Here is a 12499-nt window from a genome sequence, read left to right as displayed (position 1 = left end):
TTAGCACAGGCCGAGGTTGTCTACCTCGGTCACGTGATTGGACGGGGTCGTCGCCGCCCCTCTGAAACAAAGGTGGCCGCTGTGCGAGACTTCCCGCAACCGCGCACGAAGACCGATATTCGGTCGTTCTTAGTTGTCGCCGGCTACTATCAGAGGTACATACGAAGGTACTCTGATATCGCGGCTCCCCTGATGGATGCTCTAAGAAAAACAGAGCCCCAAACAGTCGTCTGGGATGAGACAAGGGAAAGAGCGTTTAGCGCCCTAAAGAGCGCCCTAACAAGCCAGCCTGTGCTACGATCGCCAGACTACACAAAAGGGTTCGTTGTTCAGTGCGATGCTAGTGAGCGAGGCATGGGCGTTGTACTGTGCCAACGGGAAAATAAAGAAGTGGAACACCCCGTCCTGTATGCTAGACGTAAGCTGACCAGTCGTGAGCAGGCCTACAGCGCCACCGAGAAAGAGTGTGCTTGTCTCGTGTGGGCCGTTCAGAAATTGTCATGCTACCTAGCCGGCTCGAGGTTTATCATTGAGACGGATCACTGCCCTCTCCAATGGCTGCACACCATCTCTCCCAAAAATGGCCGCCTCCTGCACTGGAGCCTCGCTTTGCAACAATATTCCTTTTAGGTGCGTTACAAAAAGGGGAGTAACGGTAATGCCGATGGCTTAAGTCGAGGCCCCAAACGTAGGAATCAGCCTCAAAGTTGTTTGTTACTGATGTTTTCTTCCTGAGGCAGGATTTTTAACATATTGCTTTTGATTAGTGTTTCAAAGTGATGACGTGCTTTCTAGTGCAATTTTCCAATTTGTGGACGCGTTCTGAGTGCTGCTAGACTGTAAAGAACTAGGCAGTAGTATAAAAGGGGAAAGAGCCTGGAAGGGCTTAGTGAGGGTTGTGTCGTGCTTGCTGACTGAGCGGTTGAGTTTCGGTGTAGTTCGAACGCTTGCTGGGAACGAGAACAAAAATGGCAGCTCTCCCGAAGTCACTTTGCAGTGTTCTGTGTGAACCTGATCGTGAGAACGAGGCCTTTTCTGTGCGCTGCGCTCAAGAAACGCCGAAGGACGACCGACTTCGGTTATGAGCATCATCGAGCGACATCGCTCCGGACAGCGGATGCAGTCCCCTGACCATCGGGATCTCCTTCTCCCGGCGGGGTGGTCTGCTACGTTTCGCCTACGACGCGCGCTATAGCCGGCGCGGATGCAACGGACGCCGGGGCTTCATTAAAAGCGGCGGACATTTTCGCCCGTTCAGCGCTTCCGTAATGCTTCCTGCCAAGCACGTCCAGGCATGTTTGAAAGCCACGTGTCTTCGTGTGTGTGTGTGAGTGTGTGTGCATGTTGGTACCCACGCTTGTCAAAGCGCGGCAGCCGGGGAGAGGAGCTCCCCAACTGTGAAGCGAGGAGGTGTGACCGGCACCGGCCCGGCGGATGCGTCCCTTGTCTCAACGTGTCTCTCAACCTGTCCGTACCTCACCGTCGCGGGCGCCTCTCGGAAGCCATTCCTTCTTCCCCTCGGCTCAGAGAGTATAAAAGCAGCTGCCCCGGATGCTGAGAGAGGCTCCGATTTCTTCCTTCGAGTAACGTGCTCTCCCGTCTCTCCACTTCGGTCGACCTGACCGGCCGCTCTTTTGCGATGCTAGAATAAACAAGTTGTTTTGTTAGCAGTCGACTCATGCCTTGCCAGGACCTTCGGATGCTTCTAGTTGTGCCCCAGGCCGCCAGGCCAACGCTACCATTGGGGCTTGCGACACAGATGCAACAGGATGCAGACGCTTTCGCAACTACTAGCGTCGATGAAGCGAAAGACCGCCTCTTCAATGGGTGGCATCCACCTAAGAGGTGACGTGGTTCTAGCAGAACCCATCAAGGACGTTCTCTCGTAGGGACCAGTGTTTGCCGTTCAACCTAAGCTCTCACCGCCAGCTCTTCTAGGTATCATCAAGCACGTCTCCAAGTTTGCTCCGGATAGTGAAACTGACCGCTGTTTGTCCGAAGGCATCGACGTTTTGGTGAGATGCAAGAAACCTATGAACGTTGTTCCTGTCAAAATATCAGTGTCCTTCCTAAAGGAGCATTCGCTGGCTTTAGTTCCCGCGGATAGAGAAGGAGACTTCTTGGTGTTACCTAAGGAACTGTATTTATCGAAAGCAGCAGAAGCCATCAGAGAGACTTTTGACTGCCGCACCAGTGTCTGCCTGTCTGAAGTAAAAAATGAAGCTAGGAAGTTGTGCGCCAAGTGAAAATGAGATCATCTGAATAAGTACTTTCATAAAAAGAGAAAATTAAACTTACACGTGTTCTTCATAGCAAAGACTCACGAAGTGGACTGCCCGCTCAGGGTTATTGTCACTGCTAAAGACACCTGGCAGTTGTCGGTAGCCTCATTCCTGCAGAGCAGGTTAAAACTACTGAAAGTTGACGACTGTTATCTAATAAAGAACTCTGAGCGAGCTTTTGCGTTCCTACGAGAAAACTCTGACAAGGGTTCAGAATTCGGACAATTCGGACAAGCAGCTAGCTAGCTGCCTGCCTGCCTGCCTGCCCTGCCCTGCCCTGCCCTGCCCTGCCCTGCCTGCCTGCCTGCCTGCCTGCCTGCCTGCCTGCTCCAGCAAAGGACATGGGTTGCTTTAACAAATCTACAATAGTTAACCGTACCTTTATTAGCCTTGCCGAAATGAACGCGAAAGGTTGCTGGTTAGAGTGCCGTAATTACCTGAAGCCTTATTTACCGTGCTTAAGTTAACTTCGCCTAATCAACACCAACGATAGTGGGTCCGATTCTCGACCTTCGCGATGTCAATGGGAATCCAACTTGGAGAAGTGGCCGGTTCACTCTCATCTCCTTGCTGAGTCGCGGGTTCGAGTGCGTTAATTAAATTTGTCCTAATAAACCCGGAAGGTCGAGTGTACAACTCTATACCTTCGCGATCTCAATTAGATAGGTGTACGGTAGCGGGACTAAAAGACACGACAAAAAAAGACGCACAGGGACACACACAGCTCTAACTTCCACCTATGTTTATTATCCAAAACCAGGTCGAATTTATACACTCAGCCAACATGAGTCACCGCCACTATAACTGTTAAACATTCAAAGGGAAACATTTTTTGAAGTGATATCTTAAGCCACGCGCAAAAATTTCAATTCTTTTCCTGAAAGAGGCAATGAGCGTTTACTGATACAAGACTCCCCCAGGGCAGCAACCTGCTCAGCTTCTATTATAATTTTAGTCAGTTCGGACTTACTTCTACCAGTAATGGTTATTGATTCAAAGAGAGGGGAGCACATATACTGCTTACAATAAAGGGAGAGACACCCATCTGAGGCAATTTTGTCGACCATACTTTTCTGTTCACGCAACCAATCATTAAGGCATCTGCCCGACTGCCCGACGTAATACTTTCCACACGTTAACGGTGCACGGTACATAATAGAAGTCTGACAATCTCTAAACAATTTGCTGTGCTTAACTTCGAAGCTAGGATCACTTTCTTTTCTTGACGTGTTGTCCTGCACAAGCTTGCTGTGTTAGGTGCTGAAAAAGACATCAGTATTACATCGGCGAAGAAATATATTCCTTAACCAGTACCACTTGCCGCTTTTAGGGGCCGATCGCAGCATTTCCCGACCTGACGTAGTAGTTCTGCGGAAACCCGCAAGGTGGAGAGAAGTAATGAATAAAGGGAAAATTAGACAGCCACCCGTTCGTAGCAATTGCTACAAAGGAAACCCATACGGATTCCTCGAAAGAAAGATGGTAGAGCGACTGCCCCGGAAAGGCGGTGGTCCCGGGTTCGAGTCCCGGACCAGAACGAATTTTTCTTCAACTATGAGGCCTTTCTTTCGAGGAATCCGTATGGGTTTCCTTTGTAGCAATTGCTACGAACGGGTGGATGTCTAATTTTCCCTTTATTCATTTCCCGACCTGAACCACGGATGGGTTCACTTGCGAGCAGATGTGCCGAATACGCGGTGGTACCAGCACAGCCGAAGACGAGCTGTCGAGTTAAAACGTGCCATTGGTTGAAACTCCGGAGAGCGCGGGAGCACCGGGGAGCGAGCGCGGGACCGAAACATCGACGAAGATTGCCGTGAGAAGGGCGAGAGGTCATGGAGACATCTGACAAGGGTGTCCAGATAGCCCTCTATGTTCGCGATCATAGGGGCTGAGGCAGTAGCCGGAGACGGTTCGTAATGGCGCGGAGGATCGGGTCCCGCAAGTGCTCCCCAACTCGGTCAGCCAGGCCGCGAGCACTGGGGCGATGTTCTGCGGGAGGCGCTGGAGGAACAGCTCACGTAGCAGCTTGTGTTTAAAGGCGGGGTCTCCGCTAAGGAGCTGGTGCATGCATATAAAAAATAAATTATGGGGTTTTACGTGCCAAAATCACTTTCTGATTATGAGGCACGCCTAGTGGAGGACTCCTGAAATTTCGACCACCTGGGGTTCTTTAACGTGCACCTAAATCTATGTACACGGGTGTTTTCGCATTTCGCCCCCATCGAAATGCGGCCGCCGTGGCCGGGATTCGATCCCGCGACCTCGTGCTCAGCAGCCCAACACCATAGCCGCTGAGCAACCACGGTGGGTGGTGCATACATCCAAGGAGCTGTAAAGGACGACTGTCCCCGAGATCCGTAGCTGTGAGGAGCTCCTGGAGCCTGCTGTGCTTGGACTCTGAATTGCGCAAAATGATAGCCGCCATCAACCTGTCGAAGGGATGGGACGAGTCAGGCGAGGTTATAACATCCGCTAAGTCCTCGGTGACATCCGGAAATAAGGAAGACACCATATATAGGGACTTAGTATCTGTTCACTGGTGATATGCTGGAGACGGAAGTGCGCCTTGGCCTACAGGAGCCAGATGCTGGGACTGTTGGGCCAAGATGAGGGCAGGTTTATGTGTTGCAACGCGTCCACACCAGCAACGCCAGGTTGGGCAACCTCCTGATTGCCGTTACCGGCAGGTAGAGCAGTTGAGCCGGCAGGATCCATGCCGGAGGGTTGGAGCTGCGTGTTTGTTACCGGCCGCCAAATCTGTTGGAGCTGATGCGAGGAATACCCAGCTCCAGGAGGGTTGGGTATTGAACTATTGTCTTTATTTTTTTATTTACTACACATATTTCGGGGCCGGAAGCTAACTTCCTCCTCCTTGACGGGCGCTGCGCGCAGAGCCAGGTGCAGCCCAGGCATGAAGCAAGGAGTGCTACAACATCATCCATATATGCCATTGCAAATTTGTAACGCACTCCTTCGAGAACAGTATCCACCAGGCGTTGGAAATAACTAGGAGAGTTCTTCAATCCAAATGGCATGCAGACCAATTCGAAGAGACCTTTGTAGGAAGTGAATGCTGATTTGGGGATGTCAGTGGAATCATGCACCCTTGCACTACCCAGACTTGATAGAATCGATTCATCTTAGAGAAAGCGTTAAGCATCCCGAACAGTGGAATTGTTTAGGCGCCGATAGTGTACGCATAAGGGACCTGTGCCATCTAATTTAGGCGCTTTAACGCTAAGTGAAGCCCAAGGGCTCTGGGACGGTCTCACCACACCTCCGTCAATCCTCTCCTGGAGATGATCGATCGTCTCCTCCAGCAGCGCTCTCTTGTGTATGCGCAGTGGCCTTGGGTTGCCGCTCCTAGGTTGTGAATTTCCTGTACCGATGCGGTGACGCAGCACAGGAGTGCAGCCGGGCTTTTCCGTGAACATGGTTGCGAAAGGTGCAAACGTGCGCAGGATCTGTCGTTTCTGCGCATTCTAAAGTGTGCATTTCGTGATAGTTTCTAATGTGCTAGGCGCCAAAGCAGAGTTTATTTATTTATCTATTTCTTATTCATTTATTTATTTATTTATTTATTTATCATTATACTCTCGTGCCCCGGGGGCATTACAGAGAGGAGTGGTTATTATTCCAAATAAACTTGTTGACAATATTCTTGAAGTTTATGGCGTCATAAATGGCAGTGATGGAGGCGGGGAGGTGGTTCCAGTCATTCGTCTTTCATCGTAAGAAGGAATTAAAATAAAAGTAGGTGCGACAAGTGGAAACTTCAACGTTAAAACGATGATCCGTGCGTGACGACATGTATGAAGGGGGGGGGAGATTAGTTCATCCTTAAGTGTTTAGTTAGTGTAATAAACCTTTTGAAAAAGGCACAGGCGAAAGTATTTGCGACGCAACTCTAGGTTAGGCAAGCGAGGGGTTAGCTTAATTATTGAGACATTTGCATGACCAGAATAATTAGAAAGAATAAAACAACCATCTCGGTTTTAAATGTATCCCATGGTATATTTTAGCTTTTGAGTAGAAGGGTCGGAAATCGAGCATGCATTTTCAAGTTTAAGCCTCACTAAGAATTTGTACTGATGTAACTTGGCAGCTGCAGTTGCCGACGAAAAATTACGTGATAAGAACCCAAGCATACGATTAGTGTTACTCTAAATCTAATTTATATGAATCTTCCAGGTAAGATTGCTTGTAATGTGGATACCAAGATATTTGTACGAGGAAACATTTTCTACAGGTTTGTTGTTAATTTTGTACGTAGGGAGGGTGGTATATCTGACAGCACGGGACAAGCGCATCGCCTTGCATTTATTAGAATTGAGCTTCGTTTGGGATCTAGGACACCATGATGTTACTATGCCAATATCTGATTGAAGACTATTGCAGTTGCCACGGTTTTAAATGACACGATAGAGAGCAGTCATCGGCGATTAACTTCATTGATGATTTAATTTGGTCTGGGAGATCATTCGTATAAATTTACAATAATAATGATCCTAGAAGTGACCCTTGCGGTACACCGGAGGTTACTCGAGCAGTAGAGAAGAAGCGTTCGTTAGCATAAAACAATTGTGCACGGTTAGACAAAAAACACTTAACCCAAGCGAGCACTTTAGGACCAATGTTGAGGTTACTTAATAAAGTTAGAAGTAATGCATGTGAAACAGTATCGAAGGCTTTGGCGAAGTCTAAAAAAATGTAGTCAATAATAACGTTAGCATCCGTCGCCTAATATAAATCTATAATGAATGACAAAAGCTGTTTTTCACAGGAAAAGTCTTTTCTAAATCTGTGTTGGTAGGGTGTAAGAAGTAAGATTGACTGTAGAAATGAAACCAGGTGTCAGTAAATTATTAGCTCCATTAATTCGCAGGCAACGCTGCTTAGATACAGGTCTCTAATTAAGTGGGGAGTGTACGGGAATCACCATCCCTGCCTTCCAATCCTGCGGATGGATGGTGGTTTGAAGTGACTGGGAGCAAGAATTTCGCGCAGAATTGTAGATGAATAAGTATTGGTTCCCTTAAAAAATTTCGAGTTGATACCACCTATTGATGATACATAGAGATAATCAATGAAACCGCATCTAGGTTGGCTTCAGAGGCAGCAATTAAAGTGGGAGGCAAGGCACCAAGGCAACCGCTAGGCAAGCTTTCCGAAATAACAAAGGACCGAATAAAAAAACAGCAAAAAATAAATGTGTTTAACTCAAGAGATAGGATAGAATTCGCGGAACTGTGAAAACTGATCAACGTGGCGAAAATAACGGATATTCGAAACTATACGGTAAGAACAACTAAAGAGGATGTAAAAAATGGACACAGCCTGAAATCGCTGAGAAACAAACTTGACATAGGACAAAGCAAGATGTGTACACTGAAAGATAAGCAGGGTAATATCATCAGCAGTCTCGTAGCTATAGTAAAAGCAGCGGAAGAATTCTATACTGACCTGTACGGTACACAAAGGTGTTAGGATACCTCAATTAGAAACAGTAATGAACAGGATACAGGAACTCCTCCTATAACTAGCGATGAGGTCAGAAGAGCCTTGCAAGACATGGAACCAGGATGAGCGGCAGGAGAAGATGGAATAAGAGGTCGATTTATTCAAAGATGGAGGGGACATGATGCTTCCAAAACTGGCGGCTCTTTATACGAAGTGTCTATCAACTGCAAGGGTCCCAGAAAACTGGAAGAATGCAAACATTGTACAAATCCAAAAAAAGGGAGAGGTTAAAGAATTGAAAAATTGTATACCCATTAGCTTCCCTATTGGAAAATCCTATTTAAATTCAAACTGGGTTATACAGGTTTAAACTGGTTCTAACAGGGACCTGTTTAGCAACAAACAGGTATAAACAGGACCAGTTTACACATGAACAGGTTTGAACGGGGTCCCGTTTGGCATGCAAACAGGTATAAACTGGACCAGTTTACACACGAACAGGTCTGAACGGGGTCCCGTTTGGCATTCAAACAGGTATAAACTGGACCAGTTTACACACGAACAGGTCTGAACGGGGTCCCGTTTGGCATTCAAAGAGGTATAAACAGGACCAGTTCACACACGAACAGGTCTGAACGGGGTCCCGTTTGGCATGCAAGCAGGTATAGGCATGACCAGTTCACGCAGAAATGGGTCTTAACAGGAGCCCTGTTTGCAACTAAACTGGCTTATACTGGACGCAGTGGCACCATATAGGGTCGCCTGTTTGTCACAAAAGCTGGTTTAATCTGGAGCTTTGTGGCAACTATACTGGATGGCATCATGCATACCAGTTTAATGCTTGAATATAACTGGGGAGGAGCTTTTTTATTGTTCGACATCCTGACAATTTAACCCCTAGTGCTAAATTGGGCCATTATCAAGCTTTACAGAAATTGCGTGAACACCTCGGAACATTCACAGACCAAACTGCGATATGCTAGCTGCGAATTTCAAACCGATTCCCGGTCCTGCCCAGTTGAAAAAGACAACAGGAATTCCTGCTGCAAATACAGAAATTTCTGTTTTACGACAGAAGTTCCTAACGTTTCTGTAGCTGCGACAGACATTTCTGACGTTACGACAGCAATTCTGACGTCGCAACAGAAACATTCGGTCGCGACGGCCAAGAGTTCTGAAGTCGCAACAGAAGCACTTTCCGTCGCGGCCCTTTAAAATGTCAGCTTCGCATCGGTGGTGTACACTGCACTTTTCTCTTGCGCGGTATTCAATCGTGCTTCTCTGAAGCCGGCAATACTGATAGCACCGACACCGGTATTAAAGTCGACGTGGCCAATTGTTATAATTGTGCCGTGACGACGCGGCACCAGCAACGCGCTACCGGCCTCCTCAAAATCGGCCGCTGATCAAAATCATACCATCTGCGGGAATGGCTGCGTATCCGCTTTCTTTTATTTGGTAAGATGGGGCACACAGTCCTGTGGACTTACATGTGCGGTTACACTGACACATTAGTTAATTTCCCAGAAATATTGCACAAGCTTATGCGAAGCGGAAAAGAAGTTTTGGATTGTTCCACAAAGTTGCGTGAAAAGCTTTCTCGCTCGGGTCTCATTAATCTCGTACAGCGCTGCCGTGAGAAGCCAGTATACTGTCCGGATCAAGACTCACCCACGAGTGTTTATGTAGCTATTTTGCATTGAACGCACGAATTATATGCGAGCTCAAAAGTGTAAAGAGCAAGAGACAACTGTCGAAATTAGCAGTAAAAACCTTCAGTGTCCCCGGTCACCGTTGTCTATTTCTGAATTTCTTATGAAATATGGATATCGTTACAGCAAAATTGATGTTCTAGCATTCCACGATGTACCTGTCGATGGTAACAACACTTTTGCGCATATAGAGATACGGCAGTTGACGCGACCGGTGAAGTGAAAGCGCATCTTGGCTTTTAAAATGTAAATGTAAACAGCAACCCAGAGAGAGATTTATATAGCTGGCCTAGTCGAGGTGTGGGTATGTTCGCATCGCATCGGCCCTCGGCCGAGGATCACACCCACCGTCAACTACTGATTCCGGTAATTATAAAATCGTTCTCCCTCGTCTGCCGACCGGCAACACCGTTCTCAATTCAGTTTTCCTGCATGCTGACCTGGCAGGGCGGCCGTATCGGGCCCCGGACTTTCGCGATGCTCTCCTTTCAGTGCTAAATGCAACTGATATCCTCGGCGCTGGACAATACCAGATGAGCCATTTGTGGTTAGTCACATGTGTTAGCAGCATCGCGAAACAGAAACTTGTCGACAAAGGCGAGTTGCTGGTGAAAGGCCTCAAGTGCCTGGTCATAGACCCGGAATGCAAAAATATCAAGATGAAGCTTCTTTGGCTTCCCCCACACCTCGAACAGAGGCGGATTGTTGAAGCGCTAGAGCCATATGGCACAGTGCAGTCCATCACGAGAGAGATGTGGCGGTGTGACGGCATGGAGGGCTGGCAAATGACCAACCGAGACGTGGCGTTCACATTGAAAGATGGGGTTTCTGCCAGCAATCTGCCACATCTATTGAGCATATATGGCCACCAGTGCCTTATCTTGATTCCTGGCCGACCACCACTTTGCCTCCGGTGCAACAGAGTTGGGCATATCCGGCGACACTGTAGAACACCGCGCTGCAGTAACTGTCACCGCTATGGTCACCCTGCAGATGCATGCATCGGAACCTACGCTGACAAACTTCGTGGAAATAGACCAGCCGAGGATGATGCCATCACCGATCATCTAATGGACGTGAGCGAAGTTGTGGACGCAACTGGCGAAACACTCCCTGACACTCATCGACCAGAACAGGTTAAGCCGTCATCGGCTGACATTAGCCTTAGCCAGAAGCCTGCGAGCGAGGATGAGACTAAGGCACCTGACGACGAACCAACTGTGTCTTGGGCAGACTCTCCACCAGTTCAAGATCGCCCACCGTCAGTGGAATGTGGATCGATGTGCGAGGCCGCCAAGAAGCGTCCAGCGCCATCCGACAATCCATCGCCCTCGGCAAAGGAGGCTCGTGTTCCCAAGGTGTCAAAGTTGACAAAACCACTCCGGGGAACACCTACACCTGCTGATGTCCCTTGTGTTAACGTGCACCAAAAAGTCCCTAGTGCATCACCTCATCAAGAAAGGAGTGGTGCACCTCTGGAGCAGCGTTTAGACGCTGCGCCTACATAGGTAATCATGGCGGGCGCTCTTCCCTTCCATTTTGGCACTTTAAATGTCCGTGGCTTACGAAGTAAGCGACGGCAAGTACAGCTTCTTCATTTATTACGCAATAGAAAATTAGATATTGCTGCTATCCAAGAAACAAAGATTGAATCCGACGAAAACACAGAAATAGCTCTATCTCCATTCATATCTGACTATAATGTTTGTGTCAGCCATGCAGTAGGCGTTTCCGCAGGCTGTATGTTATTTGTTAGCAAACATTTACAATGTGATTTGCTACATTTGTTTACAGATAGGGAAGGGCGCCTAATCTGCTGCGATATTGATATCAGTGGCACGAGCTTTAGATTTGTGTGTGTTTATGCCCCGAACAAGTTACGTGAGCGCGAGTGTTTCTTCTTATCTCTAGAACATCATTTCTGTACTGATCGTGCATTGGTCTTGTTTGGTGACTTTAATTGTGTATGTAATGCGCAAGATCGTACGTCACTGAAGCTGAGACATGACCCAAGTAGTGATGCGTTGCAACGCCTGATATGTGATTATCAGCTTGTGGACATTGGGGAAAATGAAAAGGCGGGATGTCGATATACGCACTTCCAGGGTACCTCGCATGCAAGGCTTGACAGAATTTACGTTTCAGTCAGCGCGCTACCTCTTATTCATGGTTACACTGTGCATCCTATATTCTTTAGTGACCATTGCCTAGTCTCAGCATCTTTTGGCAGCCGTCGGTACCAAAGTCGGCGTATGTGCTGGGAGCTGTGGAAGTTTAATAACCAGTTACTTTCGCGTGAGTGTTTCTTAAATCGCATCACTGACCTTATAGCTCATGTGTCTTGCCGCAAGGACTTGCCACTCTTTGCTTTGTGGGAATTATTCAAACAGGAAGCTAAAATGATAGCTATCGAAGAATCATCAATATTAGCGTTTGAAAAAAAGAATAATTACAAAGCATTGTATAGACTTTTGAGTGAATTGCATGAGCTTGAATGCATACATCCGGGTCAATATATAGATGATATTCATAAGGTCAAGGCACAGTTACAAACTTTGAACGCAGAAAAATACAGAGGTGCACTAGTGCGGGCGCGAGAGCAGCGTTTCCTGGAAGAACAGCCTTGCAGTAGGGCCCTTGGTGATGAGCGCCGACACGCGCTGTCTAAACAAATATTAGAGATAGAGTATGGTGGAGTCATTGTTAACGAGCCTACTCTAATAACTAAAGCATTTTTTGAACATTATCAAAAACTATTCCGAGACCATATGCCATTGGATACAGATGCTGCCAAAAAAATTGTATCGTTGCTGCCCCAGTTAAATCAGGATGAGTGCGATTATACAAACGGAACCATTGATATCAATGAGGTAACTTCATGCATCGATTCGTTAGCGAAGGGCAAGACGCCCGGCCCCGATGGCCTTACTGCCGAATTTTATCAGTGTTTTCGTTCCCTCTTAACACCATTATTACTTCAGGTGTACCGTGAGGCCTTGGAAGTAGGGTACCTAACCGCCACAATGTACGAAGGACACACCG

At 47.6% G+C, this 12499-nt stretch overlaps 1 protein-coding gene across 1 annotated transcript; it reads left to right on the top strand.

The window, feature by feature from the left end:
* The first annotated feature begins 9871 nt into the window (after nucleotides 1–9871).
* Nucleotides 9872–12296, top strand: LOC135907595 (uncharacterized). The gene has a single exon (XM_065439280.2). The coding sequence runs from the start codon at nucleotides 9991–9993 to the stop codon at nucleotides 10963–10965; it is 975 nt and encodes a 324-aa protein (XP_065295352.2). The 5' UTR covers nucleotides 9872–9990; the 3' UTR covers nucleotides 10966–12296.
* Nucleotides 12297–12499: the final 203 nt, after the last annotated feature.

The sequence above is a fragment of the Dermacentor albipictus genome, chromosome 1 (genome assembly GCF_038994185.2).
Source record: "Dermacentor albipictus isolate Rhodes 1998 colony chromosome 1, USDA_Dalb.pri_finalv2, whole genome shotgun sequence".
In the NCBI taxonomy this organism is placed as follows: Eukaryota; Metazoa; Arthropoda; class Arachnida; order Ixodida; family Ixodidae; genus Dermacentor; species Dermacentor albipictus.
This window is presented reverse-complemented; position numbering and strand designations above follow the sequence as displayed.